This window comes from Stegastes partitus, unplaced genomic scaffold (assembly GCF_000690725.1).
Source record: "Stegastes partitus isolate 25-593 unplaced genomic scaffold, Stegastes_partitus-1.0.2 Scaffold1161, whole genome shotgun sequence".
NCBI classification, from domain to species: Eukaryota; Metazoa; Chordata; class Actinopteri; family Pomacentridae; genus Stegastes; species Stegastes partitus.
The window spans coordinates 20,124-40,261 of NW_007578892.1; the positions used below are offsets into that span (position 1 = coordinate 20,124).

At 41.0% G+C, this 20,138-nt stretch overlaps 1 protein-coding gene across 2 annotated transcripts in view; it reads right to left on the reverse strand.

Moving 5' to 3' along the window:
• samd4a (sterile alpha motif domain containing 4A) overlaps positions 1 to 20,138 on the reverse strand; it is a 65,069-nt gene that overhangs the window by 11,677 nt on the left and 33,254 nt on the right. Inside the window, exons 4-11 of one of the 2 annotated variants that reach the window (XM_008296883.1) lie at positions 16,250 to 16,537; positions 13,633 to 13,736; positions 12,035 to 12,121; positions 9,774 to 10,020; positions 9,601 to 9,686; positions 8,092 to 8,210; positions 7,229 to 7,430; positions 2,805 to 2,931 (exon numbers count right to left, since the gene is read on the reverse strand). In XM_008296883.1, the coding sequence (XP_008295105.1) occupies positions 2,805 to 2,931; positions 7,229 to 7,430; positions 8,092 to 8,210; positions 9,601 to 9,686; positions 9,774 to 10,020; positions 12,035 to 12,121; positions 13,633 to 13,736; positions 16,250 to 16,537 (1,260 nt within the window). Of the gene's footprint in view, positions 1 to 2,804; positions 2,932 to 7,228; positions 7,431 to 8,091; positions 8,211 to 9,600; positions 9,687 to 9,773; positions 10,021 to 12,034; positions 12,122 to 13,626; positions 13,737 to 16,249; positions 16,538 to 20,138 lie in introns of both variants that reach the window. The other variant, XM_008296882.1, reaches the window with a different exon arrangement.

Genomic DNA, 20,138 nt, shown 5'->3' on the forward strand with positions numbered 1-20,138 from the left:
AACTTTAGGCACATTAGCGCCGCCTACCAGGCTGAAGTGTGTGCATCGGTGTGCCACAAATGAGGGAACTGAGAAAGGTGTGATTAAATGTGCTATTTTTATTTTTTAACACGTTATTTTTTTCTGTAATTAATGAATCGAAATTAACGTGTTAATTACACTATCATTATTAATGGACACTTGTCACATAAACTGCCCTGTCTCCTTTTTTAAACTCTCAGGTGCCGGCTCTCTTGGCCTGAACTAAGAGCAGGGTGGAGACTGTTTTGTCGAGGCTGGAGGGGGGAGTCTGTGTGCTGAGGGGTGAAGGTGGGGTGAGTATTTGGGCCACAGTGCAGCCTAGCAACCCCTTCCAGCCATTTAGTCCTTTGCTGAGTCTTCGACACGGGCTGGGCAGTGAAAATCCCGTGTGGCCACGGAGACCAGCTGAGTTAGGCCCGGTAGTCCACACCGGGCTATTTATAGGCTCCAAATCCCCACCACCACCTCCCCGACCACACAAACCTCCACCTCCCGCACACACACACACACACACAGAGCAACACAAACACTTGTTGCTTCATCCTCTCATTTTCTCTACTGTGTCTCACTTAATGAGGCTCTTTATCCAATCTGTTGGCAGGGAGGACGTTAGATCGTACGTATATCCACAGAGACAGAGAGGGGTTAGAGGGGTGGAGGATGTCTGGCCTTTCGAATCAGTTGCCCTGGCCGAGTCCCAGCTATAGCCACCCTCGAGGGTGACTGTTATGTGTGCATGACTCTGCAGTTGTCAAACAGGGAGGCATGGGGGGAGGGTGAGTAGAGATGGAGGGATGGGGGGGAGAAAGAGAGATGGGAAAGCTAAGAAAGAAAGTGAGTGGAGTAGAGAGGGGAGGAAAGTGGGCCAGGGAGCCCCGTCCTCGCTGCACAAAGAGCCTCATTGTGAGACTCCTCTGACTCTTTCCTCCCTCCCAGCCTCCATCTCTTCCTCTCTCACAGTCTCTACTCTCCCTCCACCTAACTTCCCTCCTGCTCTTTTTTTTTTTTTTCTTCAAATCTGTTTTTCCCACTTCATTCTAAAAAGAGGACATTTCTGGCCGAGCAGAGGAAGTCCCAGCTTGTCCTATTACTGTCCACTGTTCCTGTGGGACCAAGTCCAGTCAGCAGAGGTTACTACAGGTCAGACTGCCTGGCACTGACGGCTACTGTACACCGGGTTTAGGTCTGAATGCTCCGATAGCTGTGTAATAGTTTAACATTTAAGAGTATTTTTAGTTATTTTGTATTTGAGGTGCCATCTACTATTGTATAAAGGCCAACATTCATAAGAAACAGTGACAGGCTGCTATTTTGACTTCAAAATTAAGTTTAGTTTTGCTGTTGTGTTTGACACTGTGAACCAAATAAAGCATGAAGCTGAAACAAGACAAGGACTACGTAAACAGTTTGCATTATACATAATGTATATTTGCATTTCCGGTGGAGAAAGCACTACCTAAAAAGACTAAACAACATGCAAAAGAAAAAAATTCTATTTTTATTATTTTGACATCTCAGTGGAATCTGTAATTATCACATTTCTTTTGACCTGAAAAAAAATATATATAAAAAATGATGAGACTTTTGCTATGTGCTTCATTGATAAAGATCTGCTGTGACATGTTTTACCTTCATTAAAATATTGTCACTCTTGCAATTTTAATAATATTTTAATCACTTGTTCATCGTTAACACCATGTATATTTTATCTGGTCATCCAAATGGGTCAGCATTCAGCCCAAACATGTCACAGCATCTGAATGACTAAACTGACTGACTATAAAACAACAACAAGTGTGTTTTCTAGCAAATATCTGCCGAGGACACTCCTTTACAAGAAAACAGTGCAGTAAGAAAAAATGTCAATGCAAATTTTGGCAGAATTCTTTAAAAGAAAAAGACAAAAATCTTAATATGAAAGTACCTATATCAGTTCCTAAAATATAAAGCTCAAACTTTGCATTTGTGCCTTTCTTCATTTCAAATTTGCTCTAACTATTATGTGTGTGCAGTGGATATACACAATCAGGGCTGGAGAGCGGAGATCAATTATTACTATGTTTTCTGTTCTAAAGTAACTTAGAGGGATGGTTTACTGTCATGTACTGACTAACGATGGCATTTACGAGCCCGGCGGACTGAAAAAGACACCGTACACTGATCTGAGCTCTGTTTGTGTTTCTTGATGAGACATTATCTGTGGCTACGAGACATGAAGCTGTGGGAGTGAAGTGAACAGTTTCTGCTTTATTCACTCCATCTCTGTTGGGTCGTTAACGCTTGCTATCGGCAAATATCACAGGAAGGTTTTGTCAATGCAAACAGCGCAGACTTTCTGCTCTGTCTGTGCTCAAAGTGATCTGATGGTCCACTAACATATGCAACACGTATACTTTTTTATTTTTCTTGCTCAACTGTTCAGCACATGTAGCCCTACAATATATTCTAGATGTGCCATGTTTTCACTTCATTGTATTTGCCCAAGAAAAACCCCCAAAACTTGGTCAGCAGTGTTACAACTGAGAAATGTGCTCACAATTTAGCCTGTGATGTGCACGTTACACAATTTTATATCCAAAGAAACAACAGTGCTGCTCGGTTACTGAATGTAGAAGAAAAGTTTCCAGGATAAATTCTGAGAAGTGCTTCATGCAACATCAGTTTATCTGAACCTGAAGGGAAACTTTACGGATTGTACCACAGCAGTTAACAGTTGTAGGTATCAACTACATCATCTGAGTGGTTTGTGTGTCCGTTTGTGTGCGTTTCCCAGCGTCTCTTACCGCTTTGCTGGAACATGACCATGGTCTGTGGCGTGGTGTGAACCGGCAGCGAGCGGGTCCTCTGCACGGAGCTGTGGGTCCGACTGGGCATGCTGTTGCTTCCTCCGGGGTTGGCGAACCACGGACCCTGAGGAGAATATTTTAAATCAACTTCGGGAGAAACACCTCTTTAAAAATCACTTATTGTCCAACAGCAGAAATCACAACAATCACCAACTGTTCATCTACCGCTGTAGTCCCATCCGTCTGTCAGACTGCATGGAAGCTTTTGGGTCGTCTTTGTCAGAGACAAGTGAGACTAAAACTTAAAGACTACAACTATTAAACTTCAGATTCTTCTCTCAGACGACAGAAACTAAATTAAATGAACACAGAAATTGTGCTTTGGCAACACTGGTCGTGGCAGCATTTTTAGGGTATCAGAAGGTGTCAGAAAATTGTATTCATTCATTGAATCATGAGCAGAGCAAATGTGAATGTATTTCTTTCGTTTCTACACCGGCAGCACGTGTGTCGAAACAAGACGGTATTCTGGAATAGTTGATTCTTCGGTTTCGGAGACCAGAACAGTGTTGTGAAACTTTAAGATTGTCAATGAGGTGGAGCAACACAGGTGAGTCAACATTTACAGACTACAATAGAATCCGTAAAGGATAAAAACACTAAGCAAACAACAGCTGGTATTGGCCAACACATGCCGACTTGGTGATAAAAAAAATCCAAAGTCGAGACCCTGACTGACACGAAGTTCTTCGATATAGAAAACCTTCATGAGCCTTTTTCATTTACAGACCCATACAAAAATGAAAATCCAACAATTACTTCTGTTTCTACAGTTTCTAGCTGTGATAAATGGTGTAATTTTGGCGATTTTTTTGAAAGCTAACATTCCCTTCAAATGCTCTGCTTTTTTTTCCCTGCTGTTTTTTCATCACGGTCCAAGGATAGCAAAACACAACATAATTTGGAGCAAATGACCCACTTAGATTTCATCATTTTTCTGCAGCTTTTGTTACTGGAAGCTAACAACACTAATTGACCAGGTTTCATAACCCGTGGATAACCTGGCTAATAGGTCCTCTTCAAGTTTTTTTGTTTTTTTTTGCCTGATCCAATCTAAATCATTTAACATTTCGTACCAGTCAATAGCATGTCATTCCAATCCAAACCCATTGGTGATGCACTTCAGGTACATTTAAGTAATTTAAACAATGTAGTGCAAATGCTTGAAAACTGAATAACTAAATAGTTGCGTTTCTGCATCCAAGCTGTACCGGCTGTTACATCGCTGGTCATGAACCTTGTTGTAAAGCTCCAGTTGGACACTACCTGAAATGCATGTGGAGATGATGGAGTGCAACTTGGCTCCACAACCTCCAAAAGAAAAAAAAAAACTGTAATCTCTACATGTGTGATAGAAAAAGTATTGTAAATCAGCTGCACTACCTGGTTGTTCCACCAGGTGGGGCTTCTTACTGTTTAACACATCTAGAGGAGGCATCACTCTGAATATGGGCAGTTCCGTGTTGATGAGAAGAGAGCATTGTGCAGGTTTAGCTACCAACGGGCACCATGAGAAAGACTTCTGTGACACTTAATGACCTCTGACCAGAGCTCGTGATAGTGCTCCTATATCCCTGTAGCATATGTAACAGTGTCACCTTTGTGACCAAAAACATGTCCACTGATCATGACACGTGTCTACTGTGATAAATCTATGCTATTAATTATTGAGTGATAATGCCACAGATTTTAAAGTAATCATTTAATATTTGCATCCCTGACGTCCTGCCACAAACTGGGCTCTCCCTTTATGACACCTGTGTTGAGATCGTGTCAGGATATCTCCACTCTTCACTATTTACTAGTGACATATAAAAGTTAAACTCCTGTTTCTCCAATACAATTTAATGCACAAACTCAAGCTCTTCAGGATCCCACACACTACTCACTCCTTACATCATTTCACTGATCACGTGTTGCTACAACTTTCACTGATCAGAACCATACATGAATTGAGCGGCGTTAAATGAAGTCGTGTGAGACCACGGCTTCTTCCTCGTTTTTATCCCCCACGCTCCTGTCTGGATGTCTGGCCCACACCTAATGACAGTCTCAAGACGCTCACCACATGAATTCCTCGCTGTAACCTGCCCATTATACCCCCAACACTACCACCACAGGCCCCTCCCCTCACCTCCATCCCTCACCCCTCTCCCCCCTCGCGGCCCTCCAGTGCCTCGGGCCAGGGAAAAACAGGAAATGCCTGTGCACTGTTCTCACTGCCTCTGACTGGCTCTCTCTCTCTCTCATATATGTACTCATATAAACTCTCTCTCTCTTATTGCCCCTCCTCCTCCAACACCACAGCTACCTCTCCCAAACTATGACTCACATATTTCCCTCCCGCCCTCCTTCTCTCTCTGAGCACATCCACACTTCAGTCCTGCACAAGAAGGTCCAGTGTGACGAGGAGGAACTGAGGTATTTCCTCCCATTGTAAGGGATGAGAGAGAGGGAGGGAAACAGTGGGAGGGACAGAAAGGTTTCCAGTGAAGTGGGTCAGCCCAGACCAAAGTGTGCCAGGATGGGCCTGAAACAGCTCTGCAGCTCCTCCTGTTTCAATGTTCGGCCCTGACGCAGAGCCTCTGGTATGTGGGGTGACCTGCCTACGAGTTCCATCCACCTCACTTCATTCGCCAGACGCCGCCGCCGCCGCTGCTCCTCTTCCTCACCCAGCATTTCTTTGTCGTGGAATAAAGCCTATTTCAGGCAGAATACGTGCTGAAGAAGGAATTCTGCTGCCCAGGTTACTGTAAACATCCTGGAATGTACTATTACACATTTCAAAATGTTCCTTTATACAGTCAGGAACACCTCAGCCATTCAGCCTCACAATCACTGCAGACGCACATGATAATAGAGGTAACTCCAGGTTTTTACACATTCTGTGGACCTTTTAAATTCACAAGGTTTTCAAAAAGATTTTAAACTATCCATCCTCACCTTTCCTCTCTGACCACCTCAACTGACAGAAGACTAGTGGTAACACACTACATACCAAAATGATGATGAAGTCTTATAGAAACCTCCTCAAGATGACCACTTTGTGCTGGTTTTCTTTAGTAACTAACAAACAAAAAACTCCAAAATGACACCATTTATCAGAGCAAGACACAGAGAGCATCATCAGATTTTCAACCTCGCAAACGTCTGTGGACACAGCATGTACGACATGTGGTTCTGTCAGGAAAAATAACCCTAAAAATCATCTTAAAATGGTAATACATTATCAAAACCACTTTTATCTACTGTTTCCACTGAATCAATCTCATAAAACAACTAAATTCTGCACTACTCAGCAGCGTAAGTGCCACGACTGAGTGACCACCATTCATGCAACTAAAGTTTTTCAGGCTGTGTTTACCCAAAGCAAAGAGGAGACTGCTATGGAAACAAACTGAGGAAATGTAAGCAAAATTAAACATGTCGGATCAATAAAATAAACAGTAGGCTCAGCATAAAGACAAGCAACTTATTGGAAGCTACATTCAGCATTTATCATAACCAGAAACACTAGATTTTCAGGGTTCCAAAACGCTGAACTAATCATGTGTGACTGTGCTGTTCTGTGGGTACAAATAACCAAATCTAAGGTTAAATATTGTGATATTTCATCCACATCACTTTATTCTACACGTCTCATTTAAAGACAAAACTTTATGGACTTTTGGGCTGTGATTGGTTTACAAAACAGTGGAGGAGCAAACTGTCAGGAGGTTGTTGGAAGATAGATTCAGCATTGCAGAGTTGGTGTGCATTCAAGTGAAAAACTCCTAAACTTCTGAAGAGGTTGTAAAAATGAAAATAGGCCCAGTGAGGAAGTGTATCAACCGCATGGGGACCCCTCATTCTTTTCCCAATACTGATAACACCTTTTCAATTTCTGTAAGACAAATGAAGGACTTTCTTTCTTTTTTATGGCATTATAACTTTTCTTTAGTGCACAAAAGACATTATTAAATTCTCTCTACTTGTGCCCAAAGTTATACTGCTTTCAAAGAGGTGCAGGACTTTATATCACAGGGAAAATGAGCTAAATATGCTCAGAAACTGCTTGGAGTGAAGAAGGTTAAGCAGTGGAAAGATTAAGACGGGCTGTTTTGTAGGATTCTTGATCAGCCAACATCCATTTCATTGACAGAATAACTCACAATGAAGACAATCAATAACAACTAATATTTAATGAACAAAACCCTCTGTGAAAATGGAAAAGCTGCTTACACTGAGGAGTAACGGTGAAGCTTTAGTGGACACCTCGCTGTTTATGCTCTAATGTCTCTCTTGTTTACTCTCTGATCCAGCTCCCTGTTCTCCTGCTGGTTTACTCTCGTCTCTTTAAACATTAAGCCGGTTCGACTCACATGTCTCCCCTGCTTGGGACCGGTGGGTGTGCTGCTGGAGCTGCGAGGTGTCGGTCCCAGCAGCCCCCCGCTGCCCAGCAGGCCCAGCCTGGCACCCGGCAAGCTCCTGGAGGGCATCTGGAACTGGTGAAGGCTCCTCCTGGCCGACACGCTGCCCCCAACACAGCCAGTGGTAGGGAGAGAGTTGGACTGGCCAAAACGGCTGCAGCAGGATGAGACAGAGACAGAAAAGTTAGATACAGACGGGAGTTGGTTTGATTCCTGAACGTAAGTGGTGGGATGGTAAAAACAGCAGTTGTGCATTCGATTAAAACCGAAGAAGGCCAAGAAGAAATGCTTATTTTCCTCCAGATTGATGAAGCTGTCGTGCTGGGAGGAGGACGAGAACTGTTTTGAACTCATTTTATTAATAAATAAAGAAAGAAACCCTTCTTCATTTATTTAGGGAGCTAGTTAGAATTGTATCCTTACTCCTGAACAGTAGTGACAACTCAAACCACACCACTGTTAAATAACACATACAGTAGGAAACTGTTTTATGTAAAAACTATTCTCCAACTTGCTTCTTTATTTGTCTACTTTGGTCATTTGTACACATGGAAAAGAAGGAAATAACATTATATATAATGTGAAGGAATACGTGCTGCTGTGTTTTGAACGACACATTTTCTCTGTCTGTGTACAATGCATCCTGTTGAAGCTGTGTCTGACATGTCCCACCTGTTCAATTATTTACAGCTAAAACCTGTACCTGGATTTTTGCTGGTTGTTTTGTAAAAGTTAAAAGTAACTTTGATGTTAATTGTCTTCATCACAAACCGCACAACCGGAAAATGAACATTACTGCATATCTGAGTGCGTACCTCCTCTGCGGTCGGTACCCTGCTATGTCAAGGAGAGTTTTCCTCGGAATGGACCGGAACAGCCTCTGGACCTGCTGTTTCCATGACAACAGCCTCTTCTTCTGCGTCTCGGTGAAGGACTGACAAGGGGAGGGAGGGGGGAGAACAGGGAGTACGAATCAGGGATGAAATGAAGCATGACTGCTGGAGGAGACTGCTCAAGATTCTCAGGTGCTTTGTGTCACAACAAAAGAACCACTTCAGCCAAGATTCTCCTTCATATTAGAGGAGGATTTAAAGCATTATACCTCACATTTATATTACAACGTACTGATACTTAACTCTAATTCAAGAGTTTCACAGACAGACAGAGACTCGGATCATCTATCAGCCATGATGCTCTTCATTTCTACTGAAAAGACTTACTTTTAAATTGCATCATTAAAACGCTGAATTCTCATAAAACTTTTATTGTATGTATTATATGACACCGAGTTCTGATATTAACCTGAAATAACAGATGCACTGGTAATATTCATCTATAATATAATTTGTCTTTTCATACTATGAAAGTTCAGTATATAACTGCACTTGTTTCTTATTCTCCTTTTTGCATTGTGTGAAAATACATAATCAAATACAGTTCAGGAATACATGAAAAGAAGGATGAGTTAACTGCTATTTAAACTTTAACCCACCAGTGTGTTAAATAGGCATGTTATCTTGTTAGAGGGGGAAAAAAAAGAGTCAAAATTACACAATGTATTAGGGTCAGAAACTGTGAAAAAAGAAAGAATTGTCAGATTTTTTTCCCCCTGAACTAATAATGTGTGACGTCCTGCTCTATTGGAAAAAATGACTAATTTTAAGTTTAAAATCATATTTCATCAAAATCACTGAATTCTAAGTGTGTCGTTAAACATCTCAACATTTTTTTTTTACACCTTGTGTAAAAAAAAAGAAAGTATTTAAAAAAAGTTGCACTGCAGGCTGTGTTTGCACAGAGCAGAGGAATGACAAATACAGGAACAAATTAGACAGACTGAGAGAAAATATAAAACATAATAAAACAAGTGCAACATGGCTCAAAAACTATGCATAACTAAGCAAGTTGCCAGCAAGTTGATGGAAAATACATTCAGAATGGTGAAATATCTTTCTAGGGTTGATGTGCGGAGTAGAGTGAAGGATGCTCAGTTTGTAGAGGCTGTAAAACTGTAACTATAAGCAGTGAAATATCTGTAGCACGTGTAGCCTTTATTTCTTGCTCCCAGGATTGGAAACACTTGGATAAAGGTTTTCAAATGTTGTGACGTTGCTCGAGTACTCTTTACTTCTACGCATGGTTGTTCCTCTTTATATTGTAGTGAAAACTGAGCCCACAGTGAATAAAAAAGTGACAGAAACTGTTTGTGGTTCTGAGTGTTTGTCAAAGAGCTATATAGTGGTAGACATGCTGCTTGTTGGAAATTTAAACTTCCAGTCACTCATACTAGTATCAGACGTAAACATCACAGGTAGAAGCGGTACCTCATGGATAAGGCACTTGTCGATGAGTTGTAGGTAGGAGCTGATGTTGTCCTCGTCTGACCTTGACACCAGTAGTTGGGTACAAACTGAGGACGCAGTAGAGACGAAAAATTAAAACAAAATCCTCCCTCTGTCCAGCAATTCTCAACTGTGTGCCGATGCATGCAGCTCACCTTTGCCCATGACACGAGTGAACTGACCAGGCAGATCCCCCTCGGCGATGACGCTCGTGCCAGACTCGGCCTCCCCTCCGCCTCCCCCTGTTAGGTGGGAGCCGGGCGCGGCGCTCTTGCCCTCGGGGCTCAGCAGGGGGCGCTGCAGGGAGGCCTCCTCGCTGCCGCTGACAGCCTTGATGGGAGTCATGATCATCTGGTGGAGCTCCTGCAGCGGGGCGCGCAGATTGCTGCCCCCTAACACATCCTGGGAGCAGAGAATGAAAGCAAGGAGGTGAAGTGAGAGAGGGTGCGGAGGGGTTCTTACTTGACAGAACCTGCGATGACATTTAGAAATCCACTGGAGTGACAGATGAATAATGGCATTTATCATGTCAAGAACAAGTACTGCAGCTTCAGGCTACGCGTGTGAACAATCTTCCTCGAGAAGAAAAATGTTACTTTTGACCTACATGCTGAATATTCAAAGAAACTGAGGCAATAGTTGTTTTTTGGGTTAAATTATTTGCATATTTCTGTGGATTCATGACTTTTGTTTTTGCTAATGATGCACACTGAGGTGAGATCTCTTCTGTGAGGCTCTAGGGTTGTTTTATTAAAGTCTCGCCTGCGTAATTTGTTTTGGCTGTGATGGATCAGCTGCTTTGTGTTGCTGCACAAACAAAAAAGGGTCAAAAGGCCATCTCAAATCATCAAATGTTTCGAACCATTTCTGCTCAACCATCTCTGATTGGTCAGAAATATTCACAGCATAAAATGTTGATTTTTTTTTGTGGGATTTTTGTCTTTATTCAATAGTGCAGTCGAGAGAGAGACAGGAAAGTGGGAAGAAGAATGAGGTTAAGGACCTGCGGAAAAGTGCCATGAGCAGGATTCAAACTCATGACGTCGGGGATTATAGCACCTGTACATGGGACGCCAGTTCATATTTAGATATGTATATATGATATATTATATTAGATATCATTGTATATTAGACATGATATTTAGACGTTTATTAAGATGTATGGGAAATACTGGCTTGAAATATCAAATACTTTCTGAAAATTGCCTGTCGATCTACTTTAACAAAGTTTTTTGCACATTGAAATTTGGGTCTATGTTTAGACAACAATGTCTCAGGAACTAGTAAAGATAAAAGCTGAAAACTGTCATTGTTTTTTCTCATAATATCATTGATTCAGAATCTGCAATATTGAACAAGTAGATCAAATATTCTCTGATAATGGGTGAGTTGAACTATGAAAAAATGTCAGTGGTCTTTGAGCACAGATTAAGAAAAAAACAATAATGCAGGTGGTTGCATGTCACAGTTATACAAAACAAAACTTACAGAATACTTTTTAATATGAAATACGTATTAACGAAAATGAAAAAAGCTTTTTTTTGTTCACCTTTCATTAACTGGCTGAGCAGCTATGACATGCTGCACCACAAATCAAAAATATTGCTAGAAAACCTAATCCAAGTTTCAAAATGGTTTTCCAAATATAACCATGATTTATTTATTTATTAAAATAAATATGGGCATATTTTGAATTTTTAGACCCTGCTTTGTAGTCTGGAGAAATGTAGTGAATGATTAGAGACGGAATAGCCCAAAAAGGAAAAACAAAGGCGGGGTCATGGTACCACGCGATACAGCAGAGAATAAAGTAATACCAAAAATACATACATCTCGTTTTCCTTCACTATTTGTGTTCGCATGCATCATATCCGCCTCCCTCCCGGCCTTCGCAGGGCGACGCCATACATGAGTCTGTGTAAACCCAAAATACCAAGCAACAGGTGTCTTGTTTCCCAAGCCCCACAAATGCAGCGGTAACACATTTTAAAATGAAGCGTTGGTGAAAAGGTTAAGCCTGAATTTAGCTGGCCCAAGAAGTCCCTCCTGCGGTGTGCCCTTGAGCGTCATTGTCTTGCGTCGAAGGCTGAATGGAAGGGTGAAGCGTGGGGGGAGGCGGATGGGTTTAAATACGGAGCCCAAAACTCTCCTTCCTGGATTAGGTGTTCCCCTAGCTGCCATCTCAGATACATAACACCGACTGAGAATGGTCACCCTTCTCACTCTCTCACACAGACACTCAGAGAAGAAGAGGTGGAGTCTGCTAAGGTTACAAGCTCTCAACAACCAACAAACAAATGAAACAAAAATGCAAACAAACAAATGAAGAAATAAGCTGTATGATCCTGTTTCTTGTGCGCGTGAGGATGAAGAGGATGAAGGAAGGAAGAAGGGGATGTGGTGTTTCATCACTGACCTTTTCCAGGCTGCGAAGTAGGTTCTGCCTCTCTTTGAGCTTCTGAATGCTGATAACAATCTTGTGTCTTGCTCCTTTAGTGACTTTCTGTTGGAGGAAACAGTTCGGCGTCAGACATCATTTGCAAAATACCAGCCCAAAAGAAAAATGCTGTCTTTGACATGTGCAGTGTACGTATACAAATCTAATAGAGCTCTCTTTTAAAGACGAAGATGCTTTGAAGCAAGGAGACAAACAACTCAGCTGCTCATCTTTGACTAGGAGGGAAGAAAGAGATAAAACCGATTCTACTAATCAAACTTCGGTTTATGTCTCATGTGGAGTCGATGATGACAATCCATTTTTTTTTACAGCTCCAGCCAGCAGCAGCACATTGAATCCTTTGTTGCACGTGCTGCTCGGCAGGTCTCAGCGTAGCTGTACATTACATTAGGGTCAGACAGTGAAGGAGCCAGCAGCACCTGGAGGAAGTATCCAGCTTCCCGGTGAGCTGTAGCCGTGTTAATTATAGCTGCATCCTCTGATTCAGAATAGACTCCTTAACGTCTTTACACACAAGCACAGCAACTGCTAAATTTGTCTTCTACCATTTATCCCAACTAGTTACGTCATTACATTAATTTTCGATGGTAATATTGATTAGAACTAGTAAATGTCATGTTAAATCGCTTCATTCCACATGCGTCATTAAAAAAAAATAAAAAAAAAAAAACCAACCGCAAGAAAATCTAAAAAAAACAAAAAAAATCTGTGCTCCTCAGTACAACTAAGAAGCCAAAAGGGACTCAGTTGCAACTAACAGTCACGTGACAAGAACTTAGGGACTTTTTGGCTGAACTGCAGGCTGTGTTTGAGAAGAAAATAAAACATGCAGCATGCTTCAAGAGCAGTATACAGAAGAGATGTCTTTCTAGAGCTGATGTGCAGAGTGAAAAAAAATAAAAAATCCAGTTCGTAGATGTTGGAAAAATGTAAGTATTAAAATATCATGTAGATGAATAATTCTTTACCAGTATTAGTAAAAGCTGTTGGCTCTTAGAAAAAACGTTTTCAAATTCTGAAAACTGAGCAATCAAAGAAATGAAACTTTTATGCTTTATGGCGTTACAGCCATGTCACACAACACATGAGACATTTTTGAGTCCTCGCTACTTCTAATCATAATTGTACCGTTTTTATAGAAGTGCAGGACTTTATGCTGACATGTCGGAAGTTTTTCTTCCCTCCCAGTTAAAGGTTTTTGTTTTTTGGTTCTTTCCGACCGTTGCTGAGTGCTTGCTCACAGGGAATCCAACGGGTTCTCTGTTCTTTAACCTTACTATGTGAAGCGCTGTGAGATGACATATGTTGTGAATTGGCGCTGTATAAATAAAACTGAATTGAAAACATGAGGTCATGGTGAAAACCCCCTGAAACTGCTTGGGCTTCAGAGGGCTCGTCCAGAGTACTGGCATTGTCCTCTATGTACCAGAACTATACGCTGAACTTTTGTCCTTGAGTACTGCCTTGTACATAAATGTAAACCTCTGAATTTACGCATTAAGATTAAGATTAAGATAAACCTGTGTTGTGTTGTGTGTGTCTGTGTGAACCTGTGCCTCAAGTTGTTCTTCGGTCAGTGACATCATCTCGTCGTAGGTCATTGTGGAGAACAGAGCGGCGTATTTATGGAGGCGGAGACTCTTCAGCCAAGCAGGAACATCTGCAGGACAGACAACACACACATTATCACACAAACTGCATAGTTTCTCTTTATCGCCGCAAATATACTGTTAAACATATAGAGAACAGGAATAAATACATAATACATGAAAAGCAACAAAGACATCTGCAAAACAAAAGGTCTGAAATAGATAAAATACACTCTATAAAGACAGCTTTATATAATATAGATGCACATAAAACACATTGTTGTATATGTATATTCATTTGTTTAACATGTTTATTGCTGTAATATGTTTTTAAAAATACAATAAGTGTTTCATAAACCTAAAATATAAGCATCCACTAAGGACCAAAGATTCCTCTATTTAAACTTGTTGCTTACTGGAAATGTTTAAGTGCTTTGCAAAGATCAGCTTCACTGGATTTCACATTCAAACTGCTGAGAGTGTGAACTTGTTGCTGAGACATCTTGGTACTAATCAGCAGTTTAGAGTGATACCTGGGGCTGCTTTAGTTTTTATGCAAACAAGTGCTGAACTCAGGAGACGATAAATAAACACTATAAATGTAGGTCTGTCTGTTTGATGCTCATATTTATGGTATGTTTCTTCTGTTATTCCTTTTTTTTTTTACAATCCCAAGTGTTTCATGATTACACAAGCAGACGTCAGCGTTCCGGTTTAGTAATATAGACTTCAGCATGATAATTTAGCTGAATAATAGACCCTAAGATAAGAGTTTAAAATAAAGCCTGTGAGAAAACACACCCACAATAAATCTTAGAATGTTAAGTCTGTGCAACACTATGGAAGTCGAGCATCTTGTTTCATCATCTCATAGAGAGTTTACTGCAAATAACAGATGACTGAAAAATTGTGAAAACTGTGAAATCTCCTTGTGAAACAGACAAACGACAGCTTGTTCTCTTGAGAATATTCCGCGAGCATTGTTCTTTTCTTTAGCTGGACAGCATTTTTAAAAAAAACCTTTCAAAAGCAAAGACGACATGAAAGGGTTAAGTTGACCGCAGACAGTGATCGCCTCAGAGTAAGGCCACTTGGGTCAGCAGTTCAGGCCTCTGCTTCACCTGACAAACTGCTCTGACTGGATCAACAGCTCTGCAGCCTAATGCCTGGAGGGCGCACACAGCAGACCGACAAATGGGTTTCCTTGCAGAAGTGGTCTTTGTCTACACTTTGGTCTAACAGGGCGGCCGACATTCAGGACACGTTAGCTACCTGCTCCTCCTGAATCCTCCCAAAGTGTTATTAAAGCTTTGCGGCAATTAAAATCTGTAGTTCCGTTTCAAAATCAATGCAATAGTAAAAAAAAAAAAGGGCCTGTGATGTCTGCCTCCATCTTTGACCAGAACATCGTATCGCAAAGCCGCCTTTAGGAACTATTTCAGTGGTAGATATCAGTGTTAAATGTGTAATGATTTTAAATAAACTGTACTGATTTGCTGTAATTAATTCCTATTAAAATGTGAGAACTTGAATCCTCTACTCTGCTGTGTTAGTTTTTGAGCAAATCACAGTGTAAAACTTCATAGAACATAAACCAATAATTGGAATTATTTCCTGGAGGACATTCCTACTCGTCCCCTTGTCTATTGTGTAATTTTTGTGAAATTATATCTGCAGTGTGACGAATACGAGCCCAAATGCTATTTCGAAGTGGCTCTATATCAAACAGTGATGGAAGCAGAGTTCAGAAGCAAGTAACAGTGTCAGTACAGTAATGTAAAAATACTACATTATCGGTAAAAAGGCCTGCATTAACAGTAAAAGTACACAAGTATGTAGTTAAAGTATTAAAGTAAAACACCGGGTTTAATGCCTTTTGACTGATATTATTATACATGACATCATTATGTTATTGATATTGAAGCATCAGTGTGTGATCAGCAGGTTACCGTTGTTGCTGCTGCAGGTTTAAACTACTTTAAATCCAGTTTTATATTCAGGGACAGCACATAAATCTGAGCTCCAAACATGAGTTATGAGACAGAAAAGGAGAAAAGATGAAAAACCCGTTTTCAGCTTTTGAACTTTTTCCCTAATGTAATGTTTTTTGGTGAGACATTGAATAATTTGCACATTCATTAACAGTAAATCATGTGAGAAGCTTAGAGGGGAGAAATGACTGTTTGGTGAAGCGGCTAAAGACTCACCAACTACACACGACTTTTTGTGAGAAGCCCCAAAAAAAAGCTGTGAAACTGGTTTAATTTTTAACAATGTGTTGTATGTTTAAAGCTTGTAATAGTATCTATTGCATCCAATCTCAGTTTTAGAAGTAACAAAAGCTGTAGTGGAATAAAAAGCACAATATTTCCCTCTAAATTTAGAAAGCAGCATAAAATGGAACGACTCAAGCGCAACTACCTCAAAATCGTACTTACGTACACTACCTGAGTAAATGTACCACCACACATCATAATGAAACTGTAACATATCCACATTTCAATCCAGTATTTCAGCCTCTAAACTCTGATAGATGTCTTTTTTAGGACATATGAGGAGTGAACCGGTGGTCCTTGTTACTCACCCCTCATACCACTGCCCTCCTCGTGGAAGGAGCTGCGATGGAGACCTGAACCTCCTCCTAAGCCGGCGTCCTCCAGGTGCTCGCTGCCTCCACTGCCGGAGGAGGCGATGCTGCTCTGGGGGGAGAGCGGTGCGTGGTCCGGAGCTGGGCCTCTGGCGGTCCTCAGGTCCTCCTGGGACAACCAGACGTGGCCCAGAGGCTGGTTGCTGGGGCCGCTCATGGGAGGCGTGAGGGACACGGAGCGCTTTAGGGGACTGTGCTGCTGGCTGCCACTTCCACTGGTCAGGACTGAAAAACAAAAGCGCGGTGAGTCAGGTGGATTCACTGGAGAAATCGTACAGAAACACCTGCGTCTGAGATGACTTAACACATGAAGCTGTGCTGCTGTTTCGCAACACGATATTAAAGTGATTACACAGACACTAAATAACAGCTAGTATCTAAAGACTGAAGCTTGGCTCACACAGCCTCAAATGGGACTCATCTTTCATCCACAACACAGATCACAGTTGTGTTAATTCAAACATTATTCACTTCACTGGCCAGTAGTCATGACTAGAACTGCTTGTCCACTACGGCACAGACTGGAAAGTACATTTAGTGAGCCAAAAACATTTTGTCAAACATTTCAGCAACACATGTCATGTTTGTCGGCCACAACCGGATACTTCTGAGCATTCACGGACTAATTTGACATCAAGCTAACGAGCATAAACACACATATATGGCCCTCAGTGCCTCTGTTGGTTTGTCTTTGATATGATCAATATGACAAAAAAGGAGCAGACTTCTTAGCTTTAGCAGCACATTTACACTCACCTAAAGTCACATGCCACTTAGAGGTTGTGAAATATAAGCTATGATGGATATGTATTTTCTTAGACACGTGGCTAATATTAGATCTCTTCAGTGAAACACATAAAAGCAGCTCAGATTAGGGGTCGACCGGGCTGGACGATGATCAGATCCGATATTCAGCAGTTCCCCGAACATGGATATTGTTGTGTGTTTTTTTAACCAACTCAACGTCGAATAAATTAATTATACTTATTAAATTACTCTGTGGTCATGGCAACGTCCTCCTCACAGCACTGACCGACTGTACGTCATGAGTTTCAGCCTGTGAACGCTAAAGATAAGTGAGAACTTAATGAGATTGAAATAAAGGATAAATATTAAACAGTTCCTTTTTTCTTTTTTAAAATCAATATACTGTTACTTTAAAAAAATAAAAATAAAATAAAATAAGCAAAGAAATTCCAACAGAGTTTTGCTTTGGAGTTTGTGTTATTTAAATGTTAACTGACTGGCCCTCCTCCGTTACTGATAATCAGTTATTTGTGCTTATATTTTATTTCACACTGGTCCACCCTCTGGCTGCGATGTGAAGCTATAAAGCAGTGTTTCTTTGTGTGTTAACTGAGCTGGAGGCTAAATTTGCGAGAGAGGAAATACACATGGCTCTCTGGTTTATATTCCCTTGAGCCGTGTCCTAAGTCACTCCCTGTTTACTATATAGTGCACTACATTTACCCTCGGCCATTTTATTTGAGCGCCTAAATCCTGCGCGTGTAAATTTATCCACTGCATAGTGCTCTCACAAATGCCACAACAAGATTTGAAAAACCAGTGTTTATAACCTACATGCAACATTCTGCCAACAATCAAACTATTTTATTCTCATTATTAAGTGTCCACTGAATAGATAGCAGTTAATGAGCGAATGAAGGAGGGATTTTTGGATACAGCTTTGGTCCAGATTTAAATTCTCCTCCTGATGAATTCATAAACTAACTGCACACATAATAAAATACATTAATTGTCAAGAAATCAGTTAGCATGATAAACCTTCTCTCTGTCTTTCTCCACCTTAATAATTTAAGTCAATCAGGATGAATTTATGATGGACACCTTCAGCAATCAACACCATTTACTGAAACACCAACATTTCATTCTCAGTAAAAGCAGCTGTAGCATCACAGATTTTCCCCCCCGAGGCGGCTGAAGGGGGTAAACAGAATGAAAGGTGGAGAGCCAGAGAGCTTTTTGTGTCGCCCCTCTGACGGGCTGAGCTGCCACCAATACTCCGGTCCCTCTCCTCCTCCTCCTATATGCGGTCCTCTTACTGTTGGCGCTATGTATAGGACTTCATGGGCCCCGTTTAAAATAGGTGCCCAGCTAACATTTCAAGTTCCAGTCCCTAAATATTAGCCATTTTCCCTAAATACAGTCTCCCACAAAGGCTGCCTTACAAGGGAAAGGATGGGTGGTATGTGCTGCTGTGGCTTGGACTAAGGCTGAGAGGATGGGCGGGGGGTCATCGGGATGTTCTATCAGTAGCTCGCAGGTTGATGTGTTTGGACAATTATACTCCTGCAGTCATCATCGCCACCACATCAACACGGTGTGAAGGGAGAAGGAGTCGCACACATGTTGGCCAAGTAATAAGAATGAAGCAAATGCTGGATATTTAGACATCAGAATATTTACGACACATTTTGAACAGCAAAACAAAAAAAGGAAACTGTAAGATTTGATGCCAAAAAGCCTCCATGAAACATATTTTGCCATCTTCCTCCGGCACTAAATTCCCACACACCGATTCCAGCTTACTTCTACTCACTTTTCATCAGTTTAAAAAAAAGCGCCACCACGCTCACCGTCTCCACCAATCGTGCGCCGGTGGCTGGGGTAACTCTAGTTTATCAGTTGTGAAATCCTGAGGTCTTTTGTGTGGGACTGAAGCTGCTAGCAGTCAAAAATACAAGAGGATCTTTCTTGGAGCTGCGAGCAGGGCTTTAAATGTGCCTTTATTTATAAACCCTCAGCTGTTTCTTTCATCTCCCAGGGAAAAAAAAAAAAAAGAACGAGGAAAAAAAAAACAAAAAAATAAAAAACACAGAGCCCTTGCATTCTTGTCTGGAAATATCCTGCTCTGACCATAGTTATGTTGAATTTCAACAGCCCTGCCCTCCCTGTGTGCTGTCTTCCACCTAAGTCTCTGCCTGTGGAGCTGCTGTGTGGGTTGTTCAGAGTGCAGTTGGTCTGACCACAGTGTATTTACTGGGTTGACTCTATGTTTTCAGCATTTGCTTGTGTTCAGGGTGAATTCAGTGTGTTTTTGTACGCTTGGAGGTTACTTTATGTCACAAGAGAGTCTTTCAAGAAATTATAATTAAACCTGCATTTGAATGGCATTTAAATACACACAGCTGTAAATGTTTTCATGCTTAGTGTCGATCATCACTGTTGTTATTCAATAACGGTCAGTTACACCAACAGAAAATCCCACAGCTTTTATCACAATAGAGAAAAATCTCCCATCTGACAGCTAAGGCTGCTTTGTTTGAGTTAATTGCAATCTGAGTTAAAAGTTTAGTGTGAAATTGTGCCACTAGTCAGACTAGGTAGGCTGTCAAATCCAATATTTCCAATACGATGATTGTATCTGTATTTGTTTAAACTGATTTCTGAGCAAGTAAATTCATTTAAAACACTGATGCTACTGCATGGTCTCAAGCAATATCCCACCCACAGCAATTACTAGCATTAAAGGTTGAAAAGTTGTCTTTTAATTCAATGTGTACAACACAAATTAAAAGAGGCATTTCAACAAAGTGTTGTGTTGGAGTTTGCCTTATTCGAAATTTTGACACCAAAAATTTTATTTTTACTGCAAACGCAATCTGTTCCACATGTTGCTTTTCGGTGTCTTTTAGTATTAATAACCACATCAGTCGACCCTTAGTACAGATTAGGTGGCTTTACTATCGCTAAGATGTTTTAAGATGAAATAGTAGTTGTGACCACTTTTTAATTTAGAAGCACACAAGCCAGTCTAATTTGAAATACTGGCTATTTTATCCTGTTCAAAACCATATTTTGACAG